General features: G+C 40.1%; 1 protein-coding gene across 2 annotated transcripts in view; it reads right to left on the reverse strand.

The window, feature by feature from the left end:
- Positions 1–15,777, reverse strand: part of LOC133578368 (aryl hydrocarbon receptor-like) — a 106,133-nt gene extending 90,356 nt beyond the window's left edge. Inside the window, exon 1 of one of the 2 annotated variants that reach the window (XM_061932742.1) lies at positions 15,385–15,777. In XM_061932742.1, coding sequence (XP_061788726.1) covers positions 15,385–15,443 — 59 coding nt within the window. In that variant the 5' untranslated portion in view covers positions 15,444–15,777. Of the gene's footprint in view, positions 1–11; positions 436–15,384 lie in introns of those variants that run through there. The other variant, XM_061932743.1, reaches the window with a different exon arrangement.
- Between the last annotated feature and the right edge of the window lie 1,747 nt (positions 15,778–17,524).

A 17,524-nucleotide genomic window follows, 5' to 3' on the forward strand; every position in this document is an offset into this window, starting at 1 on the left:
AGAAATCTTACCCAACCAGAAAAAGATGTATTGGCGAAAGGGTTGAACTTTGCCATGACTCTGCATCAGGTTCCTACACTTGATTTGATCACAGCGACGGGATCAGAAAAAAACTAACAAAAACAAACAGAACAGAAACCGAAAGGGGAACAAATACAGCTGAAAGTGACAGCAGCTCTTTCTAATGCCAAGACTCCAGCCCCAAACCTCTCCTTGGAGGAGAGGAAGGCTGTAACATCACTGGGCAAGGATAAAAACATCTCGATCCTGCCAGCTGATAAGGGGATATGCACAGTAATTCTCAACACAACTAATTACCAAAACCAGTTGCTTACACTCCTCAAAGACTCCAACACATGAACTACTCAAAAGAAAGTACAAGCCAAAAAATCATTGAGTACTTACAAACTCTACAAAAGTCAGAAGCCATCAACACTAACCTACATTTTTGGGTGTAATAATAGATGATAAAATGAAATGGAAACCTCATGTAAAAAATATACAACATAAAGTAGCAAGAATCACGTCAATAATGAATTAAACAAAATATGTTCTGGACCAATAATCACTTCATATTCTTCACAGCTCACTAGTGTTACAAATCTGAGTTATTGTACAGAAATATGGGGAAATAACTACAAATGTGTGCTTCATTCACTAACGGTGTTACAAAAAAAATTAATTAGAATAATATATAATATTGGATAAAGAGAACATACAAACCCTTTATTTATTATATCACAAATATAGAAATTCAACGATTTGGTGCATTTGCAAACAGCTAAAATGATGTACAAAGTAAACTATAACTTAACTATATATATACACTTTAAAGAAGAGAAGTACTGTATAACCTTAGAGAACAATCTAATTTAAAGCATTTGTATGCGCGTACAACACTTAAAATCTTTAGCATATCCGTATGTGGAATTAAATGATGGAATGGATTATTCAAATAAATCCAACAAAGCACCAATATGATTCAGTTTAAGAGACTGTTCAAACTACAAGAGTTCACAAAGCAGAGAGAAGAACAATTATGATGAACATCCTCCAACTTGTTTTTTGAGATACTTATTATGTACTTAATATTTGTTTACTATGGTATTTTTTTCATTTATTATGTATTTATTCACTGTTCTATTACAAACAGAGAACAAGGGAATGGGACAAAATTGCTATGATATGTAAAGGGGTAGGAATAAATAAGCTCCATACTGCTTTTCGGACGTGCTGTAATGAAACAACCGGAAATATGTGATGCATTACATTATAACGTATGCATGCTCGAAATGAACTGAATCCGAAACTGAATTCCAACAAATTTTACATCACATGTAAACACTTTCGTCTGTGCTTCACTGGACACACAACACTACTTTCTCATCCTCTCGCCAATCCGCTTTCAGGTACAAATGGTGTGTTTGCAAACATGGGAACATCAAATCAAAACCACACAAACATAAAACATTACCAACAGCAGGTTGTTACAGTATGAATTGATATATACCGTATAGCCTTATATTTGTGCACTACCGACAGTGGTTTTCTGAAGTGTTCCTGGTGATATCCTTTACACGCTGGCGTCACTTTTTGATGCAGTACCGCCTGAGGGATCGAAGGTCACAGGCATTGCCACTTACGTGCAGTGATTTCTCCAGATTCTCTGAACGTTTTGATGATATTACGGACCGTAGATGGTAAAATCCCTAAATTCCTTGCAATAGCTCGTTGAGAAATGTTGTTCTTAAACTGTTGGACAATTTGCTCAGGCATTTGTTGACAAAGTGGTGACCCTCGCCCCATCCTCGTTTGTGAATGACTGAGCATTTCATGGAAGCTGCTTTTATACCCAATCATGGCACCCACCTGTTCCCAATTAGCCTGTTCACTTTTGGGATGTTCCAAATAAGTGTTCGATGAGCATTCCTCAACTTTCTCAGTCTTTTTTGCCACTTGTGCCAGCTTTTTTGAAACATGTTGCAGGCATCAAATTCCAAACGAGAGAATATTTGCTAAAAAATACCAAAGTTTTCCAGTGTGAACATGAAATATCTTGTCTTTGCAGTCTATTCAATTGAATATAGGTTGAAAAATATTTGCATACCTGCCAACTTTTGAAATCAGAAAAACCTAGTAGCCAGGGTCCAGAGGCCACAGGCCCCGGTAGGTCCAGGACAAAGTCCTGGTGGGGGGTTCAGGGGCGCCCCCCGACGCAAAATGATTATTAGCATTCAGACAGGTTAAAATGTTGCTAAAACCATCACTTTTCTATCAGTCACAGTGACTTTTCAAAACAAAAATATTACAGCAAAAATCATATGGGTTGATTGACATGTTTATTCTGTAAGCTAACTTCAATAGTTTGAAATTATTTTGACAGTTAATGCCAGTTATCCTGTCAACCTTTCACAAGACTTCAATTTGTTAATTGAAAGTATAAACAGTATAAACACTTTTTACAGTAAACAAATGGTAAAACAGTACTAAACAATTCCATTTAAAAAAAAATTGGTGTCATTATTAACTTTCTGTCCAAGCTTGTATAATCTACTGCCTTGTTCAAGTGTAAAAAATATTCTGTGCCTAAAATTCACATTTCTATCACAATTATCATACTGTAAACATGGTAAGCTAACTTCATTAAAATTAATGGTCCTGTCAATAGCATGGAATTACAATTCAAATGTAGTTTTTTTGTAAGCCTTTCAAAAGAATTCAAAATATGAAAAATTAATGAAAATTAATTTAAGCCATCAGACACTTGAAAAGTGGCACATCACATCTCTAATGTAATCATTTTAACTTTTCAAAAGAAATAGCACTGCAAAAATATTAAGGACATACCGTATTTTCCGCACTATAAGGCGCACCTAAAAACCACAAATTTTCTCAAAAGCTGACAGTGCGCCTTATAACCCGGTGCGCTTTATATATGGATAAATATTAAGATTCATTTTCATAAAGTTTCGGTCTCGCAACTTCGGTAAACAACCGCCATCTTTTTTCCCGGTAGAACAGGAAGCGCTTCTTCTTCTACGCAAGCAACCGCCAAGGTAAGCACCCGCCCCCATAGAACAGGAAGCGCTTCTTCTTCTACTGTAAGCAACCACCCGCCCACGTAGAAGAAGAAAAAGCGCGCGGATATTACCGTTTCATTTCCTTTGTGTGTTTACATCTGTAAAGACCACAAAATGGCTCCTACTAAGCGACAGGTATCCGGTTCATGAAAAGACGCAATCTCTCCATCCGCACACGGATTACTATTTCACAGCAACTGATATTCCTGTGAACCGCACTGTGGATACAACGGGAGCACGTACGGTGAATATTCGCACCACAGGGAATGAGAAGTCATCCTTCACTGTGGTTCTAGCTTGCCATGCTAATGGCCAGAAACTTCCACCCATGGTGATATTCAAAAGGAAGACCTTGCCAAAAGAGACCTTTCCAGCCGGCGTCATCATAAAAGCTAACTCGAAGGGATGGATGAAGAAAAGATGAGCGAGTGGTTAAGGTAAGTTTAAGTTTACGCGAAGAGGCCAGGTGGCTTTTTTCACGCAGCTCCGTCCATGTTGATATACGATTCCATGCGCGCCCACATCACGCTGGTTTTAATATATTATTAAAGTTTGACTGACCTATCTGACTGTTTTTTTGACATTCCTTTAGCGCAGTTAGATGCGGCTTACAACACGGGGCGGCTTATAGTTGGACAAAGTTTTGAAATATGCCGTTCATTGAAGGCGCGGCTTATAACCCAGGGCGCCTTATGGTGCGGAAAATACGGTACTTCTGTATTTTGGTAGTTATGCTGTCAACATTTAACAAGATTTCTTCAACTTGGACTTGAAAGCATAAATAGTATAAACACTTTTAACAGTATAACAGTACTAAACAATTCCAATAGATAACATTGGTGTCATTACCTTTTTGTGGCTAAAATCCGAAAAACGTTGAAAGTTTTCCACTTGAATCGCTAGCAACGGCATTAGACTTGTGCTTTTTTGTCCCAACGTGGTCTTTTACATCGCTAATTCCTCCGTGTCCGATCGAAAAATCTTGTCTGCACAAGGTGCAATTCGCGTAGTTTTCACCCTTTTTGGAAGGGATAATTATTCCCGGATAGGCTTTTGAATATTCTTCACGGAATGACTGCAGTTTTCTTTTCGGTTTAAGACTCGTTTGCGATTTTTCTCCGGCTGATTCCATGATCGTTCGCTCGTTTGGAAACAATGGCAACTGGTGCCTCGTGCTTGGCAGCGGTGCTATAAATAGCCTCGCGCATGGCATTCGGAATGGCTCGATAGGAAGTTACGGGAAGCAGTGTCGATTGTCATTGTTGTTACGCGATTTCGTGAATAAAACTTTAAAAAAAAAAAAAATTTTAATTAATGAAAAAACGTATTTTTTATCACTGCAACCGTAACCCGGAATAGGTTGATGAAAACCGTACTAATTACGGGAAAACCGGAGTAGTTGGCAGGTATGGATTTGCATTGGGCCTCTTTTGTAACTCACTGAAAATGAGAAGGTGGAGAAGGATGAGAGTAACTTTTACTAAACAGGCTGATGGATCATGGCCGACTTACATAAGCATTTGCGTGACACAGAACTAGGATCATTTGGGTTTAGGGAGGAAGGAAAACAGAGCAAGACAGAAGGAAAGAAAGTATGTCGAGGCCCTTCTGAGAAAAACATAGAACGTGTCTCATGTTACTCTGCCCTCCTCCCTTGTGGAAACATGCCTAGTTGTGATGAATGCAGGTAGAACTTCACACACCATCACCCACTACCAGTTCTACCAAAGTTCTGTACGGGCTGTTATCGGGCTAGGATTAACATCTCAAACTGATAACATCAAAGTGAGGAATATAATCTTTAAAGACCTTACTTTGGAACCAAGGGACATGATTCACCACTTTGACAGAAATGAAGAGGAAGCATTTAGACTTAATGAGCACGGTGGGCACAGGGGTTAGTGCATGTGACTCACAATATGAAGGTCCTGAGTAGGGCTGAAACGACGCGTCGACATAGTCGACGTCATCGGTTACGTAAATACGTTGACGCCGTTTTTGTGCGTCGACGCGTCGCATATTTACGTCACACTACCGTCGTGGCGGAGCGCAAAACAGATGCTGCGAGCGGTGCGAGCGAGGGGAAAAAAGCACGCCAAAAGTCGTCAAAAGTGTGGGAGTATTTCAATAAACGGCCTAAGAAGAAACGCTACTTTTACTTCGCTACTTTTATCTACATTCAGCTCGCTACTCGCTACTAATTTTTATCGATCTGTTAATGCACGCTTTGTTTGTTTTGGTCTGTCAGACAGACCTTCAAAGTGCCTGCCTTACTGGTGACGTTTCACTTCGTTCCACCAATCAGATGCAGTCACTGGTGACGTTGGACCAATCAAACAGAGCCAGGCGGTCACATGACCGGACTTAAACAAGTTGAAACAAGTTATTGGGGTGATACCATTTAGTGGTCAGTTGTACGGAATATGTACTGTACTGTGCAATCTACTAATAAAAGTTCCAATCAATCAATCAAAAGTGTGAAGGAAAAAAGACCCTTTTTTATTTCAACCGTACATCCCGTCAAAAGCCTAAAGACTGACTGCACAGTTCCTGTCTTCACAATAAAAGTCCCGCTCCATCGCGCCTGCGCTTTCAAAATAAGAGTCTCCGAAAGCCAGCGCAAACAAGCTAGCAAGCTACGGAGTTTGCCGCCAATGTATTTCTTGTAAAGTGTATAAAAACGAATATGGAAGCTGGACTAATAAGATGCCAAAAACCAACTACTTTCATGTGGTATTAGACAGAAAGGAGGAACTTTTTTTCTCCTCCATTTGAAAACGTGGACGTTACCAGCACTACTGTCTGATTACAATCAATGCAAGTCATCAGAATCAGGTAATACACCAACTTATATTCTTGTCTTCATGAAAGAAAGGAATCTATATGTTAAACATGCATGTATAATTATTAAATCACCTTTAACATGTAAACAAAAACGGCAAAATAAATAAATATAAATTATATACTGTATATATCAATGTATGTATATATATATATATATGTGTATATATATATGTGTGTGTGTATATATATATATATATATGTGTATATATATATGTGTGTGTGTATATATATATATGTGTATATATATATATATATATATATATATATATATATATATATATATATATATATGATATGTGTGTCTATGTTACTCATCAGTTACTCAGTACTTGAGTAGTTTTTTCACAACATACTTTTTACTTTTACTCAAGTAAATATTTGCGTGACTACTCCTTACTTTTACTTGAGTAATAAATCTCTAAAGTAACAGTAATCTTACTTGAGTACAATTTCTGGCTACTCTACCCACCTCTGCTAATAATGTTGTTGTATGCACACTGTGTCGAGTGGAAATGGCCTATCATAGCAGCACAACGGCTATGAACGAACATTTGAAAAGAAAACACCCGACAGCGTTCTTGCCATCACCATCAACTAGTCAATCGTCCGCGTGAGTATACGTTGTCATCATTACACAAAAACATGAATGTGTCATTTGTATCTGCATTGTAAATTCATAAACTAAAGCACCGTTTCGCTCTGAGAGGCACGTTTGGCCTGCCTGTTCAGTGTTTACAAAGACGTGCTCCTCTTTAACGCTAACGTTAATTAGTTGTGCAAATACCTTTTACAACATTAACAGTTACATATACTATGTACAAACGAACAATTAACTTTCACTTTAATCATACTATCATTGTTGTGTTATTAAGCAAAATAAGCAAAAGTTTTACTTTTGTTGAAATGTTTACACTGTTGTTACAGAATATTTCGTTTTGCACTTTTTTGTATTGGATGTTCATCTTTATTTTTGCACATTTTAAAGCAAAATAAGCAATACTTTTACTTTTGAAATGCTTATACTATTGCAGAATATTAAGATTTACACTGGATGTTTACTTTTATATTTGCACATTAAAAAGCAAATAAGCTACTTTTAATGTTGTTAAATGTTAAAAGTTTTAAATGTTAACATTGTTACAGAATATTTTGTCATGTTGTTGTCCATGTTGACTGAGTGGCCATACTTCTTTTTTTTTGTAAATAAAAGCCATGCCTTTTGAAAAAACTGGCCTACATTTATTTTTTCATCTTCATTTTAAATTAAAAAAAATAATCGGTAAAAGGAAAAATAATCTATAGATTAATCGAAAAAAATAATCTATAGATTAACCGATTAATCGAAAAAAATAATCTATAGATTAATCGATAGAAAAATAATCGTTAGCTGCAGCCTTAGTCCTGAGTAGTCCTGAGTAGTCCTGGGTTCAATCCCGGGCTCGGGATCTTTCTGTGTGGAATTTGCATGTTCTGCCCTAGCGAGTGAATGTGAGTGTGAATGTTGTCTGTCTATCTGTGTTGGCCCTGCGATGAGGTGGCGACTTGTCCAGGGTGTACGCCACCTTCCGCCTGAATGCAGCTGAGATAGGCTCCGGCACACCCCGCGACCCCAAAAGGGACAAACGGTAGAAAATGGATGGATGGATGGAGAAAGAATAAACATTGTCTACAAGGGTAGTGGACGGATCAATCCAAATAGTGATAGTATTAATACCAAGTTTGGTATCAGTATCACATAGCAGGATGAAATCAATATTTTTCAGTTCTGAATTTGGATAATGAGATAAAACACTCAAGGTGTGGACTTTCACCTTTAATTTCACACAATTGAAAATAATTTACCTGTTAGGAGTTATAGCCCTTTTATGCAGACTTTAGTATATCCCCATTTTTAGAGGACTTAAAAGTAGACAGATTGTACATCAATACCTTATTTTTGAAAGTATTTTGGAGTCATGTACACTAGGGCTGCACGATTAATCGACAACGAATCAACATTGAGGTTTTAATTAGTGCAATTACGTAACTGGCTGAGTTTGGGGGGTTTCTCCGCCCACACTGGCATTGGAGTGTCAGACATGTTGAGCCTCACGTTTAATCGTCTCTCGCTTCAAATAGGGAGAAATACGTCTCACTCTGTGCGTCATTCAATCAATCAATCAAAGTTTACTTATATAGCCCTAAATCACGAGTGTCTCAAAGGGCTGCACAAGCCACAACGACATCCTCGGCTCAGATCCCACATCAGGGCAAGAAAAAACTCAACACAGAGAATGAGAAACCTTGGAGGGGACCGCAAATTATCCCCTCAACTACCCCCAAAATGGATTAACTCGCTGGAATAAAAAAGACAATATAACGTACATCCATAAACGTGGACGCATGTGAAAAAGTGCAATATATTTATCTGTACAGTAATCTATTTATTAATTTATATATATTTATATATATTTATTTATTTTATATATATTTATATATTATTTATATTTTTTTATTTTATTTATATATGCACCTTATTGCTTTTTTATCCTGCACTACCATGAGCTTATGTAAAGAAATGTTGTTCTTATCTGTGCTGTAAAGTTCAAATTTGAATGACAATAAAAAGGAAGTCTAAGTCTAAGGTGTGGGGGGACGCTTTTGCCGCATAATTGACACATTACGGTTGTCTGTTCAACATCTTCCCGCTTGAAGCCAAACCACCGCCAGACGATGGACCCCATGCTATTTTTCTTGGGAATTAATTCTTCCTTCATTTGTTATTAGATTCGCACCTTCTTTCTCTCGTATTACCACTCGCACCGCACCGGTAGCAGCACAGCTGACTTTACCCATGCTGCAACCTCTCTGCTCGGCGAGGGCGTATTACGTTGCACGCGCGACAGTATGTGACGTATGTAAGAAGGTGCGCTTGTTTTATGTCTCTGTGAGAAGGAGAGACAAGAAGGAGTGAGAAAAGCCTGTAGTGTAATGCCCGCAGCTAAAAGCAACTGTGTGAGAACGTATACTCGAATATCACGATATAGTCATTTTCTATGTCGCACATAGACAAACCCGCGATATATCCAGTACAGGTAAAAGCCAGTAAATTAGAATATTTTGAAAAACTTGATTTATTTCAGTAATTGCATTCAAAAGGTGTAACTTGTACATTATATTTATTCATTGCACACAGACTGATGCATTCAAATGTTTATTTCATTTAATTTTGATGATTTGAAGTGGCAACAAATGAAAATCCAAAATTCCGTGTGTCACAAAATTAGAATATTACTTAACACTAATACAAAAAAGGGATTTTTAGAAATGTTGGCCAACTGAAAAGTATGAAAATGAAAAATATGAGCATATACAATACTCAATACTTGGTTGGAGCTCCTTTTGCCTCAATTACTGCGTTAATGCGGCGTGGCATGGAGTCGATGAGTTTCTGGCACTGCTCAGGTGTTATGAGAGCCCAGGTTGCTCTGATAGTGGCCTTCAACTCTTCTGCGTTTTTGGGTCTGGCATTCTGATTTTCTATGGGGCTAAGGTCAGGGGAGTTGGCGGGCCAATTTAGAACAGAAATACCATGGTCCGTAAACCAGGCACGGGTAGATTTTGCGCTGTGTGCAGGCGCCAAGTCCTGTTGGAACTTGAAATCTCCATCTCCATAGAGCAGGTCAGCAGCAGGAAGCATGAAGTGCTCTAAAACTTGCTGGTAGACGGCTGCGTTGACCCTGGATCTCAGGAAACAGAGTGGACCGACACCAGCAGATGACATGGCACCCCAAACCATCACTGATGGTGGAAACTTTACACTAGACTTCAGGCAACGTGGATCCTGTGCCTCTCCTGTCTTCCTCCAGACTCTGGGACCTCGATTTCCAAAGGAAATGCAACATTTGCTTTCGTCAGAAAACATGACTTTGGACCACTCAGCAGCAGTCCAGCTCTTTTTTTCCTTAGCCCAGGTGAGACGCTTTGCGCGCTGTTTCTTGGTCAACAGTGGCTTGACACGAGGTATGCGGCAGTTGAAACCCATGTCTTTCAAGCGTCTCTTGGTGGTGGATCTTGAAGCACTGACTCCAGCAGCTGTCCACTCCTTCTGAATCTCCCCCACATTTTTGAATGGGTTTTTTTTCACAATCTTGACCAGGGCGCGGTGATCCCTATCGCTTGTACACTTTTTCTGACCACAGTTTTTCCTTCCCTTTGCCTCTCCATTAATGTGTTTGGACACAGAGCTCTGAGAACAGCCAGCCTCTTCAGCAATAACCTTTTGTGTCTTTCCCTCCTTGTGCAATGTGTCGATGGTTGCCTTTTGGACAGCTGTCAAATCTGAAGTCTTCCCCATGTTTGTGTAGGCTTCAGAACTGGACTGAGAGACCATTTAAAGCCCTTTGCAGGTGTTTTGAGTTAATCAGCTGATTAGTTTGTGGCACCAGGTGTCTTCAAAATTTAACCCTTACACAATATTCTAATTTTGTGACACACGGAATTTTGGATTTTCATTTGTTGCCACTTCAAATCATCAAAATTAAATGAAATAAACATTTGAATGCATCAGTCTGTGTGCAATGAATAAATATAATGTACAAGTTACACCTTTTGAATGCAATTACTGAAATAAATCAAGTTTTTCAAAATATTCAAATTTACTGGCTTTTACCTGTATATTCGATATATCACCCAGCCCTACTATCCCTACATTTTGCGTGTTCCCAAGAAAGTAGTGGGGTCCCAAATTTTTTTATTATTATTATTTTTTTTTTTAGTGGGGTCCCAAAGACTGTATGTAGGGGTAGTGGGCATAACGAGGGGTAGGCTTTTTCATTGTGTCTAAACTACATCTTGACGGTTGTGAAGAGTGATTGCTTTACATTACATTCTCTCTGGCACTCATCGAGGGCGGAGGCTCCCCTTCCCTCTCCCTTATCTCTCCTGCTTGCTTCTTTGTCTTGTCTTAACTTTCTTGTTGCCTCTTTTTGCACTGCTCTCCAAATCTAAACATTGGAACTATTTAACTGGCCTCAACGAAATTGACAAGATCTTGGGTTTGGGGGAACCTGCTTGTCGTGACGGAGCGGTTGTTGCTGGACACGCGACGGACTCTTGGGAGAAGAAGGAGTGCCGTGTGCCTGGCAACCCTTTTCAGTCGAGGACGTGAAGATATCTACCTATTTGGGATTATGACAACAGGACATCTGCTGATTGGAGTAAGCGTTGCTCTGGTTTGTCGACAAATTGGAAGTTGCTGGCAGACTTCAAAGTAGCCCAAAGCTGCCACAAATGATTGGAGGATGCAGGAAGAACTGTGGACACTCTTGTGATTTTGGATCACATCGGACTGTCTTCTCCGCAGTTTTGAGGACCAGTCATAGACAATTTAGAGTGAAAAGCAAATTTTATTTTTACTCACGTACAAAACATTCTAACTTGGATTGTTTCCCTGGCTTGGAGACTCTACCGAAGGACAGTGCGGTGAAGACACAACAAACTTCCCTTCTTGTCTCTCATGGACACACACCTGTTGTTGTTGACTTTGGACTGACTGGCAAGGACATCAAGGCCGCGAAAGCAGAGACACACTACGGGCTTACACACACACTTGCAACCACAAAAATATACGCCACACACACATACCCCAACCCCAATACAACGCCCTCGACGCAAATCCCATAGGGGTGATGAATGGACGGTCAGCGCCTGAGAGCTGCGGCCTACCATCATGACCTCGCCCTTCCCTCTGTTGCTAGATATCTCGAGATGTATGTTGTAATATGTATATGTGCTTTGCTATGGAGGTTTTTTCCCACTCCAGACTGGGCCCCCTTAGGAGCCCAGTCTAGATTGTATTTTTTTTACTCATCTTTCCCCAGCATTTACCTTTTTCCCACCTTTTACGGGGCGCCTTGTGGCGACCAATCAGCGTTCCTGTTCTGTAACCCTGTACACTGTTTGTTTGTCTAATCTTGAACAGGTTTGTGCTGAAAACAACGTTTCATTGTACTTGTGCAATGACAATAAAGACCTATCTACCTAGTAGAGATGCGCGGATAGGCAATTATTTCATCCGCAACCGCATCAGAAAGTCGTCAACCATCCGCCATCCACCCGATGTAACATTTGATCAGAACCGCACCCGCCCGTTGTTATATATCTAATATAGACCGCGGATAAAATCTAATTTTTTTTTATTTCATCCGCCCAATCCGCGGATAATCCGCGGACTCCGTGGTTGTGCCCGCAAACCGCGCATCTCTACTATCTACCTAGTGATTGTTCTCCACTGCAATTCTATGTCATCAAACATGGCACCTTGTGTAAATGATTCCACCACAGTAAGCTTCTTTTTAGCGAGAGTTTGTTTGTTGTCGCGGTCTTGTTCACCTCGTAAATTGTTGCATTTCCCGCACTCAGCCAGAGGCTTCGGTTTCAGATGCAGGAAAAAGTTTGTTGTGCTTGGTTTTTTTGTGCAAAATTTTGCAGCGTGTAGTCTGCTGGTATCCGGCAAGGACAAGTCACGGGTGGAAAAAATTCTCAGTGCTGAACTCTGTAGAATTTGCACCTGGCTCGCTGACAATAAGCTATCCATACACTTGGGTAAAACGGAATCCATCCTATTTGGGTCCCAAATCAATCTCAAGAAAGTCAGTGACTTCACTATAAAAGTGGGCGACATTGTAATCACCAGGAAAGATGAGGTCACCTACCTAGGTTCCATTCTAGAGGCTAATCTTTCCTGTGATAAAATGGCAACCAAGGTAATCAGAAAGGTCAACCAACGAATGAGATTTCTCTACAGAATCTCCTCTCTGGTCAATAAAAGCACCTTGAAGATTCTAGCGGGAACTCTCATTCAACCCTTTTTCGATGACGCATGCACCTCCTGGTACCCTGGCACCTCCAAAACCCGCAAGTCTAGACTCCAAACATCCCAGAACAAGCTAGTCAGATTACTTCTAGACCTCCACTCCAGATCACACCTCACTCCTACCCACTTCTCCAAAGTGGGCTGGCTCAGGGTGGAGGACAGAGTAAAACAACTTGCACTGAGCCTAGTCTATAAAATCCGCTACACCTCCCTGATACCGAAGTACATGTCAAATTACTTCCTTAACGTAAATGACGGCCATAACCACAACACCAGGGGGAGCTCAACTAACCACGTTAAACCCAGATTCCGATCTAACAAAGGTCTTAACTCATTCTCCTCCTATGCCACATCAATTTGGAATGCGCTCCCAACAGGTGTAAAAGAAAGTGCGTCTCTATCCTCCTTCAAAACCGCACTAAAACAACACCTCCAGGCAACTTCAACCCTTGACTAACTCCCTCCCCCCTCCACATCCCACCTCCCCGGATTGTAAATAACTAAATGTAAATAATCAAATGTATTCCTAATGTATATACTTGTTCTTATGCTATCTGAACTCACTATGTTCTCTGCTCGCTGTACATATCCTACCAAGTCAGACCTACACTGTTTCAATGCCCATTTCTCTGATGATGCAAATGTTGATGACTGAAGTGCTGATATCAACCAAACCCTCCTCATCCCACCCCCCAGATTGTAAATATAATGTAAATAATTCAATGTATATACTCTGATGATTAACTTGTGTGATGACTGTATTATGATGATAGTATATATTTGTACCATGAATTGATTTACGTGAACAAGTTTAACAAGTTGAAAAACGTATTCAGGTGTTACCACTTAGTGGTCAATTGTACAGAATATATACTAAACTGTGCAATCCAGTGCTTCCCACACATTCATTTATTTGTGGCGGCCCGCCACGGAAGAATTACGTCCGCCACAAATGGATTTTTCGGCTTTTGACTCGCTCGACCGCTCATAAAAGCAATGGGACTCTGTCTGTGAATGTTGCTTGTAGTTACAACTCCGGTGCAGTAGGTGGCGGTAGCCTACTATGCATTGTAACTCCGCCAATAGCACTTAATTCACCTGGTGGGCCAGAAGAAGAAGAAGAAGACAAAGACGACGAAGACGAAGACGGACGGACGGACGGGATCAAAATACGAGGGTAATATAGGTTATAGGTAGATAGGTTATAGCTGCATCGCTCGCGGCTCGTCATATATTTAACGTTAATCCGCGATTTCACCGAGCGTTTCACTGACGGTGAGCAGCCTGACGCTGCTTCATTAACACCGCCGCTGTTTGACTCAGGGTCCGAGGCAGACGGACGTAATAACAATCACCTGTTTTCATACCGACGAGCTAACGTGTCCAGGTTATAACCCTGTTGTCAATAAACACACGTGGAGACGGTGCTTCAGATACTACATTAATACTCAAGCTAAAATGTCCACTGTCCACTGCAGCATGTGAATGCAATGAAAAGAATAAAATCTGAGCCAACCAGCTGTTAAAATGTTGTCCAGGTTAATGTTTTGGCCATTAAAAGCCCTTCATTTCAAGATTTCAACTGTGATCGGGCTTTAAACAGGTGGCTGACCTGTTCAGATGGGTGTAACTGCTACTGGTCAAATAATGTGAAATAGCATTTAATTTTACATGTATGCAATGTCATTTAAATGTAATTATAGATAATAATAATAATAAATACTGTGTAGTGTTGTAAATAGTAAACGGGGAGGATTTTAGTAAGATATAAGCCATGAGCACTACACAGCCAGAAAAAAACCTAGGCAGGACAAGTAAAAATATTGGGGCAAGTAGATTTGAGAAGTCGGGCAAGTAGAAAAATTAGGGCGGAGGGAACAGGTGAGACTCAGCAAACACTGAAAAATAAAGCAGGGTCAGATCAGAAATGCACTTTTCTCATGAAAAGGGTCCTAATTTATATTCTTATGTGCCTTATAGAGAGGACCACGACAAAACATACACCTCTGCCTCTGTTTCACTTTATGTTGCTGGTAAATAATATGGTTGTAGTAGTAGGCTAAAGTTAAATTATTTAGTATTCACTAATTAAAGGGTCAGAGCTTTAAGAGACATTTTAGCTTTTATATTTTATAAGATATATTTTTTGTAAGAACCACAATTAATAAATATATTTCAGTGAATAACTAATTGTTCAAATCTGTATATAAATATGTACATAAAGTGTTGTAATTATATTCCAACTCCGCGTTCTTCTTGGTCATCCCCGCTGCCGCCGCCACCCCCCGACCACACCACCACAAATAGATGCCTGCCCTGTGGGAAACACTGCAATCTACTAATAAAAGTTTCAATCAATCAATCAATCAATGTTGGGTTGGAATTGGGGGCTAAATCACCAAAATGATTCCCAGGCACGGTCACCGCTGCTGCTCACTGCTCCCCTCACCTCCCAGGGGGTGATCAAGGGGGATGGGTCAAAATGCAGAGAATAATATCGCCACACCGAGTGTGTGTGCGTGACAATCATTGGCACTTTAACTTTAAAAGACAATAGTGTAATTATAATAATTATATCAACCGCCAGATGATTTATTGACTTACATTTTCTGCTGCGGCTTCTTCCGTTTCTTGGCCGCGTAAAGTGTCGTGCTCGCCAGCATGTTGAAAATCCGAGTTTGCAAAAGTGGACAAACGTAATCCTGCCTTTGACACACACACAAAAAAAAACCGCTCCAGATAAATTGAGGAGAATCACATCACCGGACAAAAAAGAAAGAAGAAAGTTGCCAGTGAAAATGCTACAAATGACGAGGGGAGAAGTCGGTGGACAACATGAACTTGTGTGTTTGCTTTCTTCCAGTCGAAACGCCCATCAGGAGTAAAAAGTAAAAACAACAATAACAACTTCGATATAACTCCAGCAAATGTTAGGAAGCCATGAAGAGCGCTAAAGGGGAAAAAAGGTCTACGAGACGTCAGCCTGTGTGCAGCCTCTTCTTCCCTTCCCCTCTCAGAGGCGTGTGTAATATTTAAGGTGGACTAACTAGGATCCGGCTTGGACTCACCGCTGAGATGTGCGACAACCTTACGGACGACCTTAAAAAGGCTTTGTTTTTCACAACTACAGTAAAAGTGAGTGTGTTGCGCAATAAGTGTGGGAAATGCTGCTCATTTCCGTATCGATCTGATACCAGGTTGTATTGCCAATACCAGGCCTCGAATTTGAACTTTTTAAGGACAAGGCAAGTGTTGTCTTAAAGGAGGGCTCATATTTTAGGGCACCAAGGCATGTTAGAAGGGCACCAAGGCAAACATTATTTTCTTTCGAGGCTTTTCTTTCGAGGCATATATATATATATGTCGATATATATATATATATATCCATCCATCCATCCATCCATCCATCTTCTTCCGCTTATCCGAGGTCGGGTCGCGGGGGCAGCAGCCTAAGCAGGGAAGCCCAGACTTCCCTCTCCCCAGCCACTTCGTCCAGCTCCTCCCGGGGGATCCCGAGGCGTTCCCAGGCCAGCCGGGAGACATAGTCTTCCCAACGTGTCCTGGGTCTTCCCCGTGGCCTCCTACCGGTCGGACGTGCCCTAAACACCTCCCGAGGGAGGCGATCGGGTGGCATCCTGACCAGATGCCCGAACCACCTCATCTGGCTCCTCTCGATGTGTATATATATATATATATATATATACACACATATATATATATATATATATATATATATATATATATATATATATATATATATATATATACAGTATATAATTTATATTTATTTATTTTGCCGTTTTTGTTTACATGTTAAAGGGGTTTTAATGAATATACATGTATGTTTAACACATATAGATTCCTTTCTTTCATGAAGACAAGAATATAAGTTGGTGTATTACCTGATTCTGATGACTTGCATTGATTGTAATCAGACAGTAGTGCTGATAACGTCCAAGTTTTCAAATGGAGGAGAAAAAAAGTTCCTCCTTTCTGTCTAATACCACATGAAAGTGGTTGGTTTTTGGCATCTTATTTGTCCAGCTTCCATATTCGTTTTTATACACTTTACAAGAAATACATTGGCGGCAAACTCCGTAGCTTGCTAGCTCGTTTGCGCTGGCTTTCGGAGACTCTTATTTTGAAAGCACAGGCGCGATGGAGCAGCACTTTTATTGTGAAGACAGGAACTGTGCAGTCAGTCTTTAGGCTTTTGACGGGATGTACGGTTGAAATAAAAAAGGGTCTTTTTTCCTTCACACTTTCGATTGATTGATTAAAACTTTTATTAGTAGATTGCACAGTACAGTACATATTCCGTACAATTGACCACTAAATGATAACACCCCAATAAGTTTTTCAACTTGTTTAAGTCAGGTCATGTGACCGCCTGGCTCTGTTTGATTGGTCCAACGTCACCAGTGACTGCATCTGATTGGTGGAACGGAGTGAACGTCACCAGTGACTGTATTTGTTGAAACGCAGGCACTATGAAGGTCTGTCTGACAGACCAAAACAAACAAAGCGTGCATTAACAGATCGATAAAAATTAGTAGCGAGTAGCCAGCTGAATGTAGATAAAAGTAGCGGAGTAAAAGTAGCGTTTCTTCTCTATAAATATACTCAAGTAAAAGTAAAAGTATGTTGCATTAAAACTACTCTTAGAAGTACAATTTATCCCAAAAGTTACTCAAGTAGATGTAACAGAGTAAATGTAACGCGTTACTACCCACCTCTGCATATA

Source organism: Nerophis lumbriciformis, linkage group LG38 (assembly GCF_033978685.3).
Source record: "Nerophis lumbriciformis linkage group LG38, RoL_Nlum_v2.1, whole genome shotgun sequence".
Taxonomy (NCBI): domain Eukaryota; kingdom Metazoa; phylum Chordata; class Actinopteri; order Syngnathiformes; family Syngnathidae; genus Nerophis; species Nerophis lumbriciformis.